The sequence below is a fragment of the Triticum urartu genome, chromosome 1, assembly GCF_003073215.2.
Source record: "Triticum urartu cultivar G1812 chromosome 1, Tu2.1, whole genome shotgun sequence".
Taxonomy (NCBI): Eukaryota; Viridiplantae; Streptophyta; class Magnoliopsida; order Poales; family Poaceae; genus Triticum; species Triticum urartu.
The window spans coordinates 321,083,893-321,104,949 of NC_053022.1; the positions used below are offsets into that span (position 1 = coordinate 321,083,893).

Consider the following 21,057-nt stretch of genomic DNA (forward strand, 5'->3'; position numbering starts at 1 on the left):
AAAATATTAAAATCAAATTGATCTTCTTTTTAAATTTGAGAAAAATTCAAACATGAAAATAAACGAAATCTTCAACTCTCTTCTTGAATCCTTGAGTTGCTTAAGATTTCTAGGATCACAACCAAAAATGCAAAAAAAATATGATATGCATATAATGACCTATGTATAACATTCAAATTGAAAATTAGGATGTTACAGAGTACGGAGTCATGATTTCCAGGATAAAAACCCAAGGTCTGGCCTTTATCGGTTGTGCTTGGCAATGACCTTGTTGAAGGCATTATTTTTCGGGAACACGGTCTTTCTCTAGGGTGAAAACCTATGATATTTGATCGGGTAAAGACAATGCTTGTGTATTGTTTCCTTTCTGAAGGCGTTGCTTTTATAGAACCTTCTTTATAGTCCGCATGTTGTCTTTTGTGGTGGTTACAGTGCTGCTATTACGGGTAATTGATCATCGTGATAAGGTCTTATTTTTCATTTTTTTCTCTTTTTATTTTATTGTTTGGTTGTATGCATCCTGAATGTTTTTAGATATCTTTTCTTTTAAACACAGTACAGACGCAAGCGCTCATATACACGCGCATACACGTGCATACACTCACCCCTATGAACGCCAACACGTAAACCCTACCCCTATGAGCACATTCGAAAGACTGAGCCGACATATCATCTTAACCCTGATGGGTTGGGGATACCATAGTCTCTCTAACCATCCAAGTCCAACCACAGATTGGTTCACTTTAGACATATTGTTGATGCAGAGGTTGGGTTTATTTGATATCCGCTTGATATCAATATTTATATATTCCCCTTTTAAAAAAATATACCCACCTCGCTTTTTCTTATATACTCTCTCCGTTTGGAAATACTTGTTATCAAAATGAATAAAAAGGGATGTATGTAGTACGGAGGGAGTATTCTTCACGTTGGTGCATACACTAATAAAAAAAATTACAAAATGTACATGCCCTGAAAAAAAAGTCCAAGCTCCAAAATAAAACACCTTACCATTTTTTGTTTCTTTCCGAATCAAATAGCTGCTCCAGGCACCCGGAGTCAAAATCCACCTGCTCCATGGTTTCCTCTCCACCGTCCTGTGCACCATTCTTTCCTCTTCTTCGTCCTCTCCCTAGTCCTGACCTACCCAAGCTCCAACCCGACCGCTGTGCCCAGCCCTAGAGCTGCCGCCGTGCCGTAGCTCATCGCCACCCCTCCGCCTCACCCCCGCAACCCCTCCGCCTCTCACGCGGTTCGCCGCCGTCGCCGTCCCCGTTCCACCTCGTCGCGACCCTGCCGTCTGGACCCCGTCTGCAATTTTGGCCATTGGTTTTCGAGGTACGAGCTTTTTTGCAATCCAGCGATTGGTTAAACCTCACTGGCCTCCACAAATTCTGTGCGCGCCCATCTGGATCCACCCCTAATGTCTGCATGGTCGAATTGGGAAAATTTTGAAGTAGTTTTATTCAGAAGTAAGACTAAGACGCCCTTCAATTTCAATCGAGCTAGGAAATTACTGCTAGTCGTCTGGGAAAATCCTTTAGTTCCTGCTGTGTGGAATTATGTAGCGCCGCGAGATTTTATCGCAAAGCTGTATGGTTTTATTTTTAAACTAAGCAGGGGATTATTATTTTTTACTTATGAGCTTTGAACCGTGACATTTAGATTTTGGCTGCGGTTGGATCAGCTTCAGCTGCCTGTCCTTACCAGAGCTGCTAGTGACAGCTTTAAAGCTGGAATGGGGCACACTTTGTTAGAAGTTGCTTGGTACCTTCCAATGAAAAGCTTTTGCATTCAGATTGCTCAAGTTAGGTAGACAGAGTTTTTCACCTTTTTGTATATTTTTAAATAACCCGCCTATGTTGTACCTAACATGATGTTCCCTTAGGTTGCTTTGTAGTCTTTTCCTTAGTCGCTATCTATTGGTTAGGGATCCTTAGAAGCATTCCCCAGCTGTTTGTAGCCTTGGCCTTTCCAGACATGCAGCATGGCTTCCAGTATTATATTTATGAACCATGACACTTCAGGTAGGATTACGAAATGTCCAGGCTTCGTTGGTCAAACCAGGAGCATGCAATTGGTATTTGATGATTTTCGCCCTTCATAGTCTAGATTATATTACCCAGTTCGTTACATACTTACCTGTATGTACCCGTTTGTCTAGAAGTTATCGCTTCCTAGTTGACTGTTTAGTTTCAGTATGTTACTGTGCTGTAGGAAGGCACTACATTGACTAACATGCAAACCTGGTGAGTATGCAAACTAGGAGCATGTTTATTATGTTGGAGATAAATTCCAGATGCTAAGTTAAATATTCTTTTGCAGTGTTCCAGTTTCATTTATAAATATTTGTATGTCTGGCATAGTTCAGGGAGGGTGGTTTAATTTCTTTAGATCTGTATATGTTGGTATGTAACCCACAAGTGACCACTAGGTAGCTGGCCTATGTACTTTTCTGGACTCCTAGTTTATTGCACTTTTTTTTCGAGAAAACGCAAAAGACTTTGCGTTTCATTTCATTGAACAGGAAGAGAATACAGGTACAGGTACAACCTCCCAGCAGGAGGGACACACGCACACACACCACCGTCCTCACCAAATGAGCAGGTGAGGAGGTGCCACCACCTACAGACAGCAACGACGAAAGGTCTCACCTTGTCCAGCCTCTAACCATGAATGGTGAGGAAGCTAGACTCAGAGTGTCAAGGCCACGTCACAGCCATTGCCAGGCGGCAGGTGCCTCCAAAGAAGACCACATTTCCAGGGCTGCCTGGGCCAACGTACCTTCCACCCCTGTGCCTAGGAGAATTGGCAGGCGGATGGCAGGATCTGGACGGAACTAGGGAAGCCATCGTCTTGGACACGCCGGCACTGGCGTACATTGCGCCCTAGATGCCCATGCCCTATGCTGCAGCCCACATCACAGCAATGCATCGCCAACAAGCCTCGCCGGAAAGACCGGGGAGGCCACCATCTCCAGCTGCCACATCAGGGACTCCAAGTGCAACCCAAGCAGCGCCTTCAAGAAGGGGACGGCGATGAGCCGCTGCCGCTGCCTTGTCCAGCGAACTAGACTAAGGGTTTCCCCCGGTGCTCGAGGAGAGGGGCCAGTCAGGGCCTTGACAGCGCCTCCATGGAGGTAACGGCATCCTCAGGTGTCGCCGTTGTCAGCGCAGGCCGTCGCCGCGCAGGGATTTCGCCCTGGCCCAAGACCACAGACCCCCAAAGACCACCGATGCAAGGGCAGACAGGAGACAGGGAAGCAGATCACCGGAGAGGACCACCAGCACCGAGAAGGAAGCCACTTATCATCACCGTCGAAGTACGGGAGCACCGGCTAGCGCAGTGCAACAGCCGCCGGGTGGCGCTAGTGGCACCATCACAGGGATCTGCCACCCTGCACCTCGCCGCCGTCGACCGTGGCTGCTGACGCGCCAGCTCGCAGCCTCCGCCGCCAGGATTCGCTGGGGCACAGCCAAGTAGCCGCAGCCACGTCCCCACAGGGTCGCGCCGCGCTGCTCGCGTGCTCGCCACGCCAGGCCCAGTGAAGCTCCGCTCCGTCAGCCTCGTCGAGCCCACGCTCGAGGGGGAAGCCGCTGGGGAGAAAGGTCCCACCGCCGCCGGATCTGCCTGGGCTTTGCCCGGCGGCGGCAGGGGGAGGGGAGGGGCGCTCGAGGGGGGTGGGGGGGGAGGGGGAGTGTTAGCGGCTAGGGTTCTGCCCGGTCTTGGTCGGAGACAGTAGGGGAAGGAGGAGGAAGGGCGAGGGTTTGAGCGCGGCGGCCGCCGGCGGGGCGCCGTCCTGGCGCGGTGCGGCGGCGGCGAGAGAAGGAGGCGGCTAGGGTTTAGGGTTTCCGGCTCCTCTGGGAGCCGGGCAATAGAAATAGTCTTATTGCTTAATTCCAAAAAGAGTCTTACAACCTATATTTATATCCTAGATAACTTGCAGAAGAATTAACCTAAGATAACTTGTATAAGAATTAACCTAAGATAACTTGCATAATCTGAAAATAAAAACTAAGATAACTTGCGGACCTAAGCCTGCCTGTTGGGCCTCCTTCGGCCATAGACCTGGCCGGTCATAACATCTCTCCCCGCCTGCGCAAACAACTCGTCCTCGAGCTGAAAGTCGGGGTAGTGCTGGAGGAACTCCTCGCGCTGCTCCCAAGTAGCATCCTCCTCTGGTAGTCCAGTCCACCGGATCAAGACGTACCAGGAGCCTCGGCGCAGCTGAGCCTGCAACGCCTTCTTTGGTTCAGGAAGGAGACGCCCGTCCGTGACCGGTGGAAGAGCCGGCGGTGCCGCAGGTGGCTCGCCGCGGAATGGCTTGAGCAGCCCGACATGGAAGACATCATGGATCCGGGCGCCTGCCGGAAGCTGCAGACGGTAAGGCACTTTTCCAATGCGTTCCAGGATCGCAAAGGGACCGGCATAGCGAGGACCGAGCTTCTTCCTCGCGCGGGGGTCCAAGGACTGCGTAGAGTGGTGAAGTAGACACAGCCAGACCCAATCACCCACCGCGTACTCCGCCTCGCGATGGTGGCCATCATAGTAACGTTTAGCCAACTGCTGGGCCTGCAGGAGTCGTTGCTGGATCTCCGCGATCATCTCATCACGACTTCTCAGAAGGGCCCCGGCTACCTCGGTCCGCGCCGAGGCCGGATCAACCGGCAGGATCGGCGGGGGTGGCCGGCCATACACCACCTCAAAGGGCGTAGCTCGCAGGGCGGAGTGATAAAGAGGTGTTGTAGCAGTACTCTGCCCACGAGAGCCAGTCCACCCATGCACGAGGGCGATCACCTGTAACACAGCGCAAATACATGGCAATCACCTTGTTAACGATCTCAGACTGGCCGTCCGTCTGAGGGTGGAAGGCTGTGCTGAGGCGTAGCTTCACGCCCGCCAGCCGGAAAAGGTCACGCCACACGTGTCCCGTGAACATGGGGTCCCGATCACTGACGATCGAAGAAGGGAACCCATGGAGACGGACAATGCCATCGAAGAAGGCCCGGGCAACCGATGCCGCTGAATATGGATGGCCGAGCGGTATGAAATGAGCATACTTGGAGAAGCGGTCGACCACCGTGAGAATGACAGACTTGCCGCCCACCTTGGGAAGGCCCTCGATGAAGTCCATGGAGATGTCCGCCCAAACCTGAGTAGGGACCTCCAAGGGTTGCAGCATGCCAGCCGGCCGTAGAGTCTCCGTCTTGTTGCGCTAGCACGTCACACACGACCGTACCCAGTCACGGACCAAGGCACAATCACCGGGAATGTAGAAGTCGGCGCGGAGACGATGGAGCGTCTTCTGCACTCCCTCATGGCCCGCCGAGTGAGCGAGGCGCAGCACCTGCTGGCGAAGATCGTCGTGCGCCGGAACGAAGACCCGGCACCCATGGAGAAGCAGGCCATCGGCAAGGCGCCACGGTTCCTCCAGCTCACCCGCCGCCAACTGCTGCTGTAGGAGGAGGGAATCAGCCGCAGCAGCAGTCGCCCGGCGGATGTCGTCGTAGAGGGCGAAGGAGGGCCCGGTGATGATGCAGAAGGCCGCCCCCTCCGCCGCACCGTCGTCCACATCGGCATCACGCCGAGACAGGGCGTCGGCGACGGTGTTAAGGCGACCCGGACGGTACTCGACGGTGAAGTCAAAGCCAAAGAGTTTACTGATCCATTGGTGCTGGGGCACCGTCGAGAGCCTCTGATCTAGCATGAACTTGAGGCTGTAATGATCCGTGCGGATCCAGAAAGAGCGACCCCAAAGATAGGGCCGCCAATGGCGTACGGCCTGCACCAACCCAATGAGCTCACGCTCATACGCCGCCAACTTAAGATGATGTGCGGCAAATGGGTGACTGAAGAAAGCGAGGGGTCCCTCGCCCTGGTGTAGGACCGCACCGAACCCCGCACCGGAAGCGTCGCAGTCGACGGTGAAGGGGAGGTCAAAATCCGGCATCTGCAGTACGGGTCCCGTCGTGAGGGCCCCCTTGAGGGCCTCGAAGGCTGAAGTGGCCTCCTCGTCCCAAGAGAAGGCGTCGCGCCGGAGGAGACGCGTGAGTGGGGCCGCGATGAGGCCAAACTCCCGGATGAACTTTCGGTAGTACCCCGCGAGGCCAAGAAACCCGCGAAGAGCACGCGGAGACTGCGGAATCGGCCAGGCGGCGACGGCCGCGACCTTGTCGGCATCCATGGCCACTCCCTTGGCCGAGATGACGTGGCCGAGGTAAGCGACCGACGGCGTCCCGAACGAGCACTTCGAGCGCTTAAGATGAAGATGATGCGCCCGAAGCTCGTTGAAGACGATGGCCACATGCTGGAGGTGCTCTGCCCAAGAGGCGCTATAGATAAGAATGTCATCAAAGAAAACGAGCACAAACCGGCGTAAGTAGGGCCGAAGGACATCGTTCATCAAGGCCTGAAACGTCGCCGGGGCGTTGGAGAGGCCAAAGGGCATCACCAAGAACTCGAAGTGGCCGTGATGAGTCCGAAACGCCGTCTTGGCGATGTCGTCTGGATGCATGCGCACCTGATGATACCCTGATCGAAGGTCCAGCTTGGTGAAGAAGCGTGCCCCGTGCAGCTCGTCGAGAAGCTCATCGACAACCGGAATAGGAAACTTGTCCTTCAATGTGAGAGCATTAAGGGCACGGTAGTCAATGCAGAAACGCCACGTGCCATCCGACTTAAACACGAGGAGGACCGGTGCTGTAAACGGGGACGTGGAGATGCGGATGATGCCGGCGGCAAGCATGAGTGCACACTGTCGCTCCAACTTGTCCTTCTGCAGCTGTGGATACCGGTAAGGCCGCACGGCCATAGGGGCCGATCCCGGAAGGAGGTGAATACGGTGGTCGTAGATCCGGGCCGGTGGCAGACCCTGCGGCTCCTCAAAGAGATCCCGGTGCTGCTGCAGGAGCCCGTCCAAGAGCGGATGCTTGGCCTCCGTGGTCGCTGTGGCCAGCTGAAGAGGGGGCGCGGGTTCGGCCCCCCGAATGCCCTCCCACCGAATGCGACGACCCAAACGCCAGAAGGTCATCGTTAGCGCGTCAAAGTCCCAAAGGATAGGACCCAACGTGCGCAAGAAGTCGACGCCGAGGATAAAGTCGAAGCAGCCCAAATCGATGCCGGCGCATGTGATGGTGAAGTGCTCGTCGCCGATAGTGATGGGCACGTCGCGGGCGAGCCCATGGCAGCGTAGACGGTCGCCATTCGCGACCGTGACCCGTAACTGCTCTCCTCCGGCCGGCTGGAGCGCAAGACGCCGCATGGTGGCCTCTGGCAGGAAATTATGCGTGGAACCTGTGTCCAGGAGGGCCACCAGGCGCTCGCCATGGATCATGACCGGTAAAAGCATCGTCCGTTCATCACGGATGCCGGCCAGCGCATGAAGGGACACCACGAAGGCGGTAGCCGGGCCCGGTGCGGGTGCCGCTGCGGGCTCCGCAAGAGTCAGGGCGCCGAGGTCGGCCTCCGGGGTGTCATCCTCGATCTCGTCCGTCGTCTCCAGGTAGAAAAGGCGCGGACAAACATGGCCCGGCGCATATGGCGCATCGCAGTTGAAGCACAGGCCCAGGCGCCTGCGTTCCAGCTGCTCCGCCTGAGTGAGGCGCCGGAACGGCCGTGTCGGGGCTGGGATAGCGGCCGGGGCGGTGGTAGAGGACGCCGGTGCTGCCGGAGGCGGGCGGGGAGGCTGGCGGCCCCCACGCGGCGCGGATGGCCGTGGCGACGTCAAAACCTGGGCACGCTGCTCGAACGCCCGCGCGTAGTACATGGCCGTCTGAAGGTCTTGTGGTCCCTTCATCTCAACGTCCACGCGGATGTGGTCGGGAAGGCCGCCGACGAAGAGCTCCGCCCGCTGTAAGGCTGTCACACCAGGCGCGTGGCACGCTAGAGCCTGGAAGCGGTCGGCGAAATCCTGCACCGTGGAGGTGAATGGTAGGCGGCCCAACTCGGCCAAGCGGCTCCCGCGTACCGGTGGCCCGAACCGAAGAAGACAGAGCTCGCGGAAGCGATCCCACGGTGGCATGCCGCCCTCGTCCTGCTCGAGGGCGTAGTACCAGGTCTGGGCGGCCCCGCGAAGATGGTAGGAAGCCAGCCACGTGCGCTCGGACGCGGGCGTGCGCTGTCCACGGAAGAACTGGTCACATTGGTTTAGCCAGTTAAGCGGGTCTTCGGAACCGTCGTACGTGGCGAAGTCAATTTTGGCGAACCGGGGCGGCTGCTGGTGTGGGGTGCCCGGGGCCACGGCCTCGGCGATGCGGAGGGCGGAGGACGGCGCCCGGTCCAGGGTAGACGGCCCGGCGTACTGCCCTGGGACGCCCGACGCCTCGGGCTGCCACGGGGACCCTGACGAGGGCCGGGCCTCCGTGGGAGCCGACGGCGGCCCGTGGAGCTAGTCGGGCAGCGGCGATGGCGACGAAGGAAAGCGGGCCTCCTGGATAGGGAGGCCGCTCGGCGAGGACCCGCCCGGCCCAGGGTTGGGCGGTGGCGGTGGTGGAGCGCGCGCCGTGGCCGCCGGGAGGGACGGCGCGGTGGAGGGTGGCGCGGATGGTGGAGTCCAGGTCGGCCACTGCGGTCCCTGGGCGGAGGCGGATGGCGCGGTTGGCGCCGTGAACGGCGTCGGCCATTGTGGCCAGGGCGTCGTCGAAGCCGTCGGAGCGGGAAGCGCCGGGTAGCCGCCGGTGAGAGCCGCCGGTACGGGGTACCACGGCAGCGCCTGCTGGCCCGTGGCCGCGGTCTGGTGGAGCGGTGGGGGCGGCCCGTATGGGCTGGCCAAGTAGAGACGGATGCCCTGGACCGCCACGACTAGGTCATTGAGCACGCCGGCCATAGCTTCTGGTGTGAACTGCGGCGGCGGGGGGGAAGGCGGCGGCGATGGCTGCTGGATGGGAAGCTGCGGCGATGGCTGGATGGGAAGCTGCGGCTGGCCCTGGCCCGGCGTGGTGCCGGGGGCGGAGGAGAGCGGCGCCGACAGGGAGGCCGTAGTGCCCGTCGACGCGGCGGCGGTAGTGGAGGAATCGGTGGCAGCGGCGGTGGGGGAGGCGTGGGGCAGCGGTGGTGGGATTGGCGGGGAAGACATGGTCGAAACCCGGGTACCTGATACCAAGGTGTTAGCGGCTAGGGTTCTGCCCGGTCTTGGTCGGAGACAGTAGAGGAAGGAGGGGGAAGGGCGAGGGCTTGAGCGCGGCGGCCGGCGGCGGGGCGCCGTCCTGGCGCGGTGCGGCGGCGGCGAGAGAAGGAGGCGGCTAGGGTTTAGGGTTTCCGGCTCCTCTGGGAGCCGGGCAATAGAAATAGTCTTATTGCTTAATTCCAAAAAGAGTCTTACAACCTATATTTATATCCTAGATAACTTGCAGAAGAATTAACCTAAGATAACTTGTATAAGAATTAACCTAAGATAACTTGCATAATCTGAAAATAAAAACTAAGATAACTTGCGGGCCTAAGCCTGCCTGTTGGGCCTCCTTCGGCCATAGACCTGGCCGGTCATAACAGGGAGTTTATTGCACTTTGATCAGTTGTTGCCAGTTATTTCTTATACAACATACTAAGGCACACATCTGTTTTATTACTATCTGTTTGATGTTCTGTTACATGTATTCTGCAGGCTCAGTCATAAGTGGCTTCACATGAGCTTTGTGGAGTGATGCCTTTATTGTCGTAGGCTTTTCCTAACATGTAGCTCCAATGCTATGCTTGTACTGGATTTACTTTTAGAAGAAAGAGATGCAGAAGTCTGACCATCACGAGCAGAATCTTACTTCACCAAGGGGACTGATCCATAAAGTGCTTCGTCGTACAAGTAGCAGGCGATCTCCAACTGCAGCAGAGCAAGATCCTTCTCCTGTATTTCCAGAAACAAGCAATACAAAATTCTTAAAGCAAAAGAATGTAGAAGGTGCAAGCAAAGATCCAGAAAAGGGGAGCACTCACGATAACCGAATTGAAGATGAGAAGTCTGATTTGTTAGGATACGAAGTTTGTTCTGGGAAGCTTACATTAGATAACAAAGACAGAAGCGTTTCAGGTGAACAGTCGGGATCAGGGTCTAGTGGTAATTGTTTTGATGCTAGGCTCACCACTGAAGCCTTAGTATGGGGCTCTAACATCCTTAAGCTCGAGGACATTGTATCTGTAAGTTGTTAGCTCATTGACTTCAGTCTGCAACTAGCATATATGTGTTTCTGAGTTTTACCACAAGCATATATCACATTAATAATAAGCTCTTGTTTAACTTAACCCACAGGTATCATACAATTCTGGGCTTCGGCATTTCACCGTGCATGCATGCCCTCTTGAAAGGAGATCTAATGGACTTTCCTGCTTTATGAAGCCTAGAAGAATCCAGAAGGACTTGCGTTTCCTATCTACTGCTCCACATGAGGCCTTTCGGTGGGTTAATGGTTTTGCAGATCAGCAATGCTATGTAAATCTGTTACCACACCCCATGGCATCAAGCAAAAAGCATTCTTCTGAACTCATTCCATTTGATGCCATGCTTGATCCATATGTTAAATGTCGGTCTCCGCCAAAGATACTTGTCATCCTGAATCCTCGATCTGGACATGGTAGATCTAGCAAAGTTTTCCATGGGAAAGTGGAGCCCATATTTAAGGTATGTCTAGTTAAGTAGAAGCAGTTAATACCGAGATCACATCTACTTGGGTGGTTGCCAAATAAGATATTAATTCAGTTTATAAGCAATTAAGCATGCTTTCAAAATTAGATTAGTAAGGTATTTCACATGTTCAACGGTGGTCGCTACGATGATCTTCACCCAACTTAAAAATGTGTTCTCATCTAAAAAGGAAAACATGTTTCCATGTATGTGTTTTAGATTTCCTTGTTTACCACTTCCTGTATTGAGCAATTTAGTTTAAGTTACGAAGTGATGAATTAGAAAATTATTCCCTCCATAAAGAAATATATTTCTTTACAGAGGGAGTACCTCACATCGACACTGTCATACCATTGATTACCTTCAAATGCAATGTTGTTAGGATCACGATCCTAAGTAGAAACCTTTTTGTTTGATGTAATCGGATCTAGATCCGGCCATCGAATCATTGTTTTACCAGATTTTTGAAGTTGACACAATTCGTGTAAAAATGAGTCATTTATGCAAATCTGCAAATTTATACTGCAAAGTTGTATTTGGGTTGTTCTTTTTGTAAACTGGGAACACTTTCTTACATTACATTCAGTTGAACTCATTTCTGGTCTTATTCAATTCATTTTGTGGTTATATTGATTACTAAGATGTATAATATGTGGATCTTAATATATTTTACTTAGGGTGGCATGTAGAAGGCAAAAAGGCAATACGATAAAATAAACTGATGTACTTTAGATTAGTAACGTGTAATACTGAGTCTTGTATGCTGTATAGTTTAAAATCCCAATCTCAATCACTAGCCTGATTTTACCTTTGATTCCATTCATTAGCCTGGCCCTACATTCGGACCACGGTTCTATAAACATTTCGATCCATGTCATGTCGGCTCCATGGCCTTTGACATCTATATTGACTTCTTATGTCAGTTACTCAGTTCTGGGATGCTGAATTTATTAGGAATGCCATTTCTGTACTCTTTGACATTTTGCCATTCAGTTATATATAAAAAGTTTATAGGTGATGCTCGTTTATGCAGATGTTTTTTTTTGTACCTCAAGTACTTTTGTCTGGTTTAATAATAATAATAAGTGTTAGAGACAGCTTGCAGGTTTCAAGATGGAAGTGATTAAAACTACACATGCTGGTCATGCAAAATCTCTTGTATCAACTATTGATTTTAGTACCTGTCCAGATGGTATATTTATCTTTACATCTTTCCTTAGTAGTTTATGTTGATCATCTAAATCATTTTTTGCCTGCACTTTCTAGGAATTGTATGTGTCGGTGGCGATGGAATTGTTAACGAGGTTAGTGTATATTAATTCCATGCATATTCTTTTTGTTGGTCTCTCTGTCATGTTAGTTTTTTAGGGTCTAGTGTGGTATAGTAACGAGAAAAGATAATCCTAGTGTCAGTCTTATTACTCTTATACATCTGGATTTTCTAAATTTTCCGAACTTTCCCCCAATGGCCACACAGCATCAGTTTGTGCTTTGGGATTCATATATTTTCAGCATATTTGCCAACCGCCATAGCAAATACTCATTTCACACATTTGTGGTCTGGATTCGACTACTACTTAATTTTTGATTAATTTTGAATGCCTGACATGCGGGGGGGCGGGGGGGGGGGGGGGGGGGGGGGGGGGGTTATAGTCCACAGAATGTACAAAATCCACACTCTTATTAGTAATAGCTACAACGAAGAGGTTGCCACAATACCCTGAAAGAAATTCTGCACCTTTATTTTGTTACCAATGTTTTAGCTCCCTAACTTCACCCACTCGATTGGTAATTACTAGGTTCAGGGGTTTTATCTAGGGACATAAAAAGTTTGCATACACCATATTCTACTTTGCTATGCCACAACAATTTTGAGTTCATTGAACAAAGTTGCTGGGTTTTGGATACTCAGAAGGTTTAAATTGTTTCAGTAGTACTACCAACTAAATACTAATCTTTAACATTTGAGGGCCATGTATGTTTACTACTGTTATATTTCCATGAGCACTCAAGGAGCCTGTTTGTTTGGTAGTTTCCCGAACTCATCCTCTCCCTGTTGTCAAAATAGATATTTGTGTGCTAGGTGCTAACTACAGGTCCTGATGCAACAATCAACTTATTCCGTAGGTACTCAATGGTCTTCTGTGCAGAGATGATCAAATTGAGGCAGGCTCTCTTCCAATTGGTATAATACCTGCAGGATCTGATAACTCACTTGTTTGGACAGTCTTGGGTGTTAAAGATCCAATTTCTGCAGCATTGTCCATTGTCAGGGTAAATAACATTTCATTTGTACAGTTTTACTGACGGTTTTCTATGTATGTTTAACTCCTCTTTGCAACTTTGCATATAATTTGTTGACGTCGCATTTTAAAAAGTTTATTAAAGAACCTAAATGTTACTCATCATGTTGGGTAGGATTATGTTCATAGATACACCTTTAGGGATTCAGTTCCCTGATGTAAAACAATTTAATCATGAATTAGGTTCAGCTAAATCTCATCAATTGTGGTTAATGGTGCTTGTACACTGAAATGCCAGTATCCCAAATATCTTTCGGTTTCTGTTTCTTTTCTTTTACAGATAAATATTCTTCTTTCATTTGTAATTGTCTGCCCTCCCTATGGTTCCATTTGTGTGGGCCTGTATGTCACTGCCCTAATGTTAGCTGTTCTGTTGGACCTTCATCCCAAATTCACGTGACTATAGCGTGTCCTACTGTTGAGCCTTTCTTATCATACATCTTTTCTCATGTTTATTATATGAGGCAGGTAGCGACCGCTAGACAGTACATCTTCCTCACATGGTCACATGCGAGTTACTTCTTTGTAATTGTTCATTAGGCTTCCCTGAGATCCCTCCACAATGGACCCACACAAAAATACAACACAGCTCCACTCTTAATACGACCATAACGCTCCTCGATGTAGCTTTCTTTCGATTCTGCATTACTGTGTTATTGTCATGTTGCCAGCAACACCCAACCATGTCTTAACACTGACGCCAACAAAGTGAAAATATGTTGTACAGTACCTGTATGTCATGTTTGCTATTGACTATGTAGTTTCATCTAAGAGATGCTACCCTATACTTATTTGAATTGTTTAGTGTCGATACCATCAATTATTGTGCTTGCAACTTTATTATCTATGTTTTTTCATATAATATCTAGTCAAAGTAATAATATTCATTAAATTGTTTGTTCGTTGCAGGGAGGTTTTACACCTATTGATGTTTTTTCTGTTGAATGGATTCAGAGTGGGACTACGCATTTTGGCACAACAGTCTCGTATTTTGGCTTTGTTAGTGATGGTACCACATACTTGAATTTTCAGGAAATTTTCTCTTATTTTTAAAATATAAATTAGCTTCTTGAACTAAAGTGAGTTTCCATTTATCTGCTGCAGTTCTTGAACTCTCAGAGAAATACCAGAAGCGTTTTGGTCCTCTCCGTTACATTGTTGCTGGTTTTCTGAAATTCCTGTGCTTGCCAAAGTACAGTTTTGAATTGGAGTATCTTCCAGTAGCAGATGTTGATGGTGCTGGGCATAAAATTGTGGAGGGACAAGAAAAGGTTGATACGTCAGACCTCTATGACGATGTAGTTCAGAGGTCGAGAGCAGAATGTTTACCACGTGCCTCAAGTTTGTCTAGCATTGATTCAATCATGTCTACGAGCATAATGTCTGGGGGAGAACCAGAAGTTTCTAGTCCACGTGCTAATAATGAACCATCTGAACTTGTGCGGGCACTTGATCCGAAATCAAAACGCCAGTCATTAGGGAGGACAAGTACTTTCAAGGAACCAGAAGAATCGCTCCATCCTCAGGCATCAACTCCCAGCTGGCGTAGATCCAAATCAAAGTCAAGGACAGAAAAAGCGTGGCCAGGTTTGACTGCTACAAATGACACTAAACCTTCTAAGGGCACCACAACACATGATAAAGAAGACACATCATCCACAATTTCAGATCCTGGACCTGCGTGGGATACAGGACCCAAGTGGGATATGGAGCCTAAATGGGATAATCAACCTAATTGGGAACCTGAAACTCCTATCGAGCTACATGGTCCATCAGATGACATTGAGCTTGGTCTGACTAAGGAACTAGTCCCAAGCTTAGATGAAAGATGGGTCATTAGGAAAGGGCGCTATCTCGGTGTATTGGTATGCAACCATTCATGCAAGACCGTGCAGAGTTTAAGTTCCCAGATTGTTGCTCCCAAGGCTGAATATGACGACAACTGTCTGGACCTGCTGCTGGTTGGTGGAAGTGGGAGGCTAAGGTTATTAAGGTTTTTGGTGCTTTTGCAGTTTGGAAAACACATTTCTCTTCCGAATGTGGAATATGTAAAGGTGGGATTTGGCTCCTCTTTGTCGAGCATCCAGTTTTACTCATCACGACAGAAACAATTATCCAATTCTAGTTTCATTCATTTGACAAACTGCTGTGCTTATTTTCAGGTACGATCCGTGAGACTTAAGGCAGGCCCGAATACACATGATGGGTGTGGTATTGATGGGGAGCTCCTCCATGTCAAGGGGCAGGTCCGGTGCAGTTTGCTACCTCAGCAAAGTCGTTTGATCGGGAGGCCAGCCAAAAACCCTGTACAGTAACTGTAAATACATCACCCTGCAGCCCTATATCTGCCTGGAAATTCGCACCTGTACAACCGGCAACTTTCTTGATCTTTTTACCTCTGCATCCAGAACAGCCTCACTGACAGACAGGCACATATAACTCCAGCGCTGTACATTGGTGCTTGATGACCGAAAGTGCCAGATGGTGACATTTATCCAAGAAATGTAAAGCCTATTTGGTCTGCAGCCCACTGCGCTCTCTTCGTTTCGCCTTTTCTTTGGCTGGTATCGGATGTGCTAGAGCGCCATCTATCTGATCAGCGTACTTGGGGGGACGGTTCTGTTCAGAACAGCATGGTGCCTACACCTGGTGTGTGCGGTTGTTTGGAGGTCCCTGGTGCCGGCCACTTGATGCTTGTCACCCCCCATTAGAGGGACAAGCAAAACACTGCCAATGCTATGTCCCTGATCAGCTTGTGCCGTTTACAGAAAGCGCGAACAGATTTCTATCATGTCGTGTTCCCGGTATAGTATAGGATTTGGACGAACCAAAAAAGGAGAGAAGATATTTGTGGTGCTGCTGGCTTTCCCACCTATAGTTCTTTTTGTGTTTGTGTTTGTGTTTGTGCGCCAAGTGTGATGTATTGAGTTGTAATTTGTCCCAGCTGTCTGCCATAAACGTTTTGGATCATAAATCTTTGTCAAGATAAACCTGCAGGTACATATGTGGTACTAATGTGTTGTTCTCTGCTGGGGAATAAATAGCATGGTTTGATAGTATGACATTGTTGGTTACATATGCCTGATTTTATCATTTCGTCCATGAGGACCATACAACCCCTGCAGGGCTGAAACTTATTAATCATCAAAAAAGGCAAAAATACAAAGGTGAACATGGGTGTGCGTGCACCCACGTGAATAGTAAATTCATAAAAAATACTAGAAAAACTAAAAAAATTCTGAAATTTTTGCGGTATGAACCTTAGTCGATCATTCTACTCACGTGTGAAGTATCATCATGTATTGACATCCATGGTATTCTTAGTGAAGAAAATACAAATGCGGTCATACTATTCATTAAACAGTGTTTTTTAATATAGATTCGATTAGCTTTGATTTTGTCATTTTTTCCCAGATTACCACGGATGTAATTTCTTCGTGAAACTTCATATGCGAGTACACCGGTTGACTATGTATATTAAAAAAAATATTCCGAAATTTTTGATTTTTTCTATCATTTTTTTGGAATTTATTATTCATAAAGGATGCGCGTGCATCCATGTTCACCAAATCCGTGTCCTCAAAAAAGGTCTGTAAAGCATTCGGCACGGACAAACCGACAAACGCCACGCTTCTGGTAACCAGGATCATTAGAATCTTTATTTAGGTACGGAAACCATCACTGGCAAAGATATATAGAACCGTTGGTTTGATAATTGTAGGACGCAGTTGGTAGCTAGCACGAGCTGGAGGTTGCTAAAAAGGGTAGCGAACAAAAGGCACCTGGCGATTGCGACTCTTTCCTTAAAAAAAAGAAGGGCATTTCTAATACGGATCCTCAAATGGCCTGCGAAATGTTCGGACAGTCCAGACGCACTTTTGTCATTTAATACGTATTTGTCCGCAAACGTGTCTGTAGTCCGTTTTCTCACAAATCAGACGCAAATCAAGGGGAGCTTTGCGTTTGGACCTCTGCCACGTACGTGTCCGGCAAACGGTCCCATTCGAAACCCCTCTCATGCAGACACTTGCCTCTCTTGTGCGACCGCTCCAGCCGTCCCGCGCCACATTCTATCGGTTTAGAGTGGATGCGACCGCTCCGCAACATGATGTAGATTGAAGGGACACACTGGCCAAGAGCGTCCCTGGCGCCGTGTCCGCTCGCTCGCTCTCCGCGCAGTGTTCAATGCCGTCTCAGAGCAAAGTGACCAGACTGGGCGACGAGACGGCTTCCTACTGCATGGATCCCGGCTATTCGTCCGTCCGCCTACTCGGCATATAACAAGTGCGCCATCCGAGAAACCCACCGCCCGCATTCAAACCGCTGCTTTGCTTGATGGATGCCTGCTATAAACACGGTCGCACACAACCCAAATTGCACCACCTCTGCTTCTCCTTCCTCATTCGTCCATGACCGCTGACGCAATGATGGCGATTGGCAGAGCGCCGTGGAAGCGGCTCTTGTCGGCGCAGAAGCACGAGAAGGCGGTCCTTGCTAACAACCGCCAGGCCCGCGTGTATGGCACATAGAGGGCGGACTGTCTCCGAGCTCGCTGGAGGAAAGATGGAGGATGATGACCGCACAATGCAGGAGGCGTCTGACGATAAGGTCGAGCCCTCAACCGTTTCCGCGCCGGTTGTCGGCTTCACCATGACGCGGGCGCAGTACGACTCCGTCATGGTAGTGGAGTAGGAGCCAACACAACCTGCACTGTCGGTCTCCGTGTTTTGGATGCTGCAAGAGGAGCAGCGATACAACCTCCGGCTTCTCGAGCAGCACTGGCTCGGCAAGGGACAAATCACATACGAACGAAGATGCCGTTGTGGCCATGGTCGCGGAGAATTCAGGCTCCCGGGATGAGCAGCGCCGCTGTTCCAATCCATGCGCAGCGCCACAACATTGGCCGCGAGTGATGGCAGCTGGCCGCCCTGCGGGCAGAGACTGACGCCCTGTTCAGGAAGATCGATGCGGAGGCACACACAGAGGCGATGCAAGCGATCATGGACGGGAATGTTGCTGCCTACGTCGCCAGCTCCGTGCCGGCCACACCGTTCACACGGTTCTTGCCCGGTCGCAACGACCACAAGACCAGCTCATCCATGTCGATCGTGGACCTCATCTCGACCTATGACGTTCATACGACAGACTCCGGAGAAGAAGAGTAGAGGTGGGACACATACGTAGGCACGTCTCGTGCCTCATGTGGGACAGCTCCGTGTCCCATGTCCTACTCTCCTCCTCGCCGATTACCCACAACTTCACTTCTCGAAGCCACGAACATAGGGAAGAATAGGACATGAAACACGGGGGCCTCCACGGCACGTGGAGATTTAGACTAGGTTAAAAAAAATGTCATGTGCACTTTTGTTAATGAAATGTGTCAAAAATATTATTCTCTCCGATCTGAAAGAAGTGTCGCAGTTTGAACCAAGGTTAGTTCAAACTTAGTTCGAAGGCATGACACTTTTTTTCTGATCGGAGGGAGTATTAACTTGGTTCAATTTGTCCAGTTTGCTTAAATTCAGGTTTAGAAGGACAGTGACTCTAATTTGAGAAACGGCTTTTGGCCTTAGGACGCGTTCGGCAGTCCTCGCGGAGCGAAGCGCGTAAAGCGGGGTTTAACCAACTCCTTAAATTATGGTGTAAATTAAGGGCCTGTTCGGCCTTCCGCCAGCTCCACAGATCTGCGGAGCGCGTATATCCCAGCTTCACCTTTTCAGCCTGCAGCTCCGCCGGCTCCGCGAGCTGACTCGGGAGTGGAGGGATTCCGAACGCTCCCTAACTGGATTGCCGTTCTGCTCCGGCGCGGAGCCGCGGAGCGGAGGGAATCCAAACGCGGCCTTAATCTGTGCATGCAGAAAAACGCAGGAGCAAACAAAAGCCACCGACTGCGCAGGTGAAAACACCCAACGCAATATTGCACAGATCGTACCACTCAAACACACACAGAGGGGAAAAAAGGCCGGGAAGAACCGCTGGCGAAGTGCAAGAACATGGAAGCTGCCGCGCGGCAGGCTAGCACCTGCAATGGCAGCCGCGTCCCCTGGCGAAGCCGAGCGACACGCAGCGGCCGCCGCGGCGGCACCCGCCGTAGTGGCACACGTCCATGCAGGCGCTGTTGGCCGCCGCGTCCCCCGGGTCGCACTGCTCCACCGGGATCGTCGCCCCGCACGGCACCCCCGACGGGTAGTCCTCCACCCACGCCGCCCTCGCCGAAGGCGGCGCCACCAAAACCACTGCAAAAAACGGGTCACGCCACATCAGACGCATGCATGCACACGTTTCAAGAGATGCATGCAGCTCGCGCTTCGCCACTCCATGCGAGCTTGCGGTTGCACGTACGCGGCTTACCGGTGAGCATGGCGACGAGGACGACGAGGAGGAGGCGCCGCGGTGGCAGTGGCAGCAGGGGCAGACTGCAGCGGCACGCGGCGGCATCGCTTCCCTGGGCCATGGGTATTAGCTTGTGTTCGCTCGCTCTGTTCCGGTGTTCTGCTCGGGCACGGGCGGGAAGGTGACAAGCTGATGGCTTGGCGCGCCCTGTGCATGCTGGCCATGGTGATATATAAGGCCAACTCCAACGACCACCGGCCTGTCCGTTTCGGCCCAAACGGACCGAGGAGACAGTCCAACGCGCAACCTCATCCATAAAAAATATTTCTTTAGAGTCCGACTCAACCCATTTTCGATGCAAACATGCGTCCTGTTTGCGTCAGACGGACAGCAAATGGACGCTCACGTGCCCGCTCCTCGTCCATCTCGGACCCGCATGTCGACCGCCCACCCACCTCCCACCGCCCAAATTAATTGTACACGGGCGATCGGACCCACTTTGGGTGGTTGGGCACATCGACGGCTACACAACCATAAACAAACGGGGTGTCCGTTTTTCTGCCCCAAAGAGATGAAACCCGGACGAAACAGACATCCGTTTAGAATAGTGTGTTGAAGTTGGCCTAAAGAAGATAAGCAGACATTCTGACAAAGCGAATAGGTGGAAAGCTGCGGCAAGTACATGTGAGCGATTAGACGCCGATACGGTTGTTTGCTGCTTTTGTGCGTGGATCGTTAGCAATAATAGTGTATGTTATCCAGGCATCAACTTGTAATAAGGCTGGTTATTATTGCTGTATAATTGCTTGATTTGGACGCGCATATCTAGCGTGCTTTTGCTACCTGTAGATAAGGAGGATTAAAATTCATGGCATTGGTATTGTGTGCTCGATTTCGACATTATAAATTCATAGTGCACGGATTTCACTGATCAAGTTAGATTCAACATCATCCATCTATATGCTTAATGTACCATGTACCAATGAGGCAACCCTTTTGTTTTATAAATTCCTTTCAGTGGCAAAAGCAATAAAGTGATGGTGCCCACATGTTGTGACGTTGGTTAGTACTTCGGTATGTTTGTTAGTTTGCCCCTAGCACCCCCCTTACACTACTGCCTCCATCCTACGTTCTGAAGATTCAACTTTGAACAATTAAATACGAGTTATATGCCAAAAATATCACACCATTTGATTATTATTTTTCAAATTTTGAATCTAACATTATCAATTTTGTATACTATAAACCACATATTGTTGGAAAATTCTTGATCAAAGTTAAATCTCAAGAAGTGTATGTGTGCCTACTAAACAAGGGTGAGGGGAGTACTACACGGACAACCGTCGATGGTTGGTCATCTCTGATGGGCAGATAGATGTATGCCACTAGTAATACTTATCATTGGCATACAACAGAAGACAGTCAGTGGTGACTCTAAGAAATTGTCTAGCACATAAAGGCATATATGACTTTCGGATTCAAAATCGGGATGGAGCAGGTTCAAATATCGGCCAGATTCAAAATCGTATGGTTAGGGAATAGACTTAGGTCGGAAGTGGGCACATACCACATGCATATACAAGGGATATATAAACAAGAGCAAGTATTAATTAACACATATACTCTTTAAACTCACAAAAAGCACTAGAAGGTACTAAAATATTCCAAACAAACCACTAAAATATTCCAAACAAACCACTAAAAATAATATGTCTCATCACATAAGCAAATATAACATTCACGTATTGCTACCTAATACTTTTAACCTTATAATAAAACATATATCCATATTTAGCAATATTAGTGTAT

The 21,057-nt window shown here is 50.1% G+C and overlaps 2 protein-coding genes across 2 annotated transcripts; one reads left to right on the top strand and one right to left on the bottom strand.

Moving 5' to 3' along the window:
* Positions 1-1,054: 1,054 nt before the first annotated feature.
* LOC125509818 (sphingoid long-chain bases kinase 1-like) lies at positions 1,055-15,974 on the top strand. The gene is made up of 9 exons (XM_048674846.1): positions 1,055-1,338; positions 9,602-10,128; positions 10,241-10,609; positions 11,711-11,804; positions 11,879-11,916; positions 12,740-12,886; positions 13,825-13,924; positions 14,020-14,969; positions 15,078-15,974. Exons 2-9 carry the CDS (start codon positions 9,721-9,723, stop codon positions 15,228-15,230), a joined length of 2,259 nt encoding a protein of 752 aa, XP_048530803.1. The 5' UTR covers positions 1,055-1,338; positions 9,602-9,720; the 3' UTR covers positions 15,231-15,974.
* A 2,813-nt stretch (positions 15,975-18,787) lies between these two features.
* LOC125509830 lies at positions 18,788-19,442 on the bottom strand. The gene is made up of 2 exons (XM_048674856.1): positions 19,267-19,442; positions 18,788-19,151 (listed from the first exon to the last, which is right to left on the bottom strand). The coding sequence occupies exons 1-2, from the start codon at positions 19,367-19,369 to the stop codon at positions 18,931-18,933; spliced, it is 324 nt and encodes a 107-aa protein (XP_048530813.1). The 5' UTR covers positions 19,370-19,442; the 3' UTR covers positions 18,788-18,930.
* Between the last annotated feature and the right edge of the window lie 1,615 nt (positions 19,443-21,057).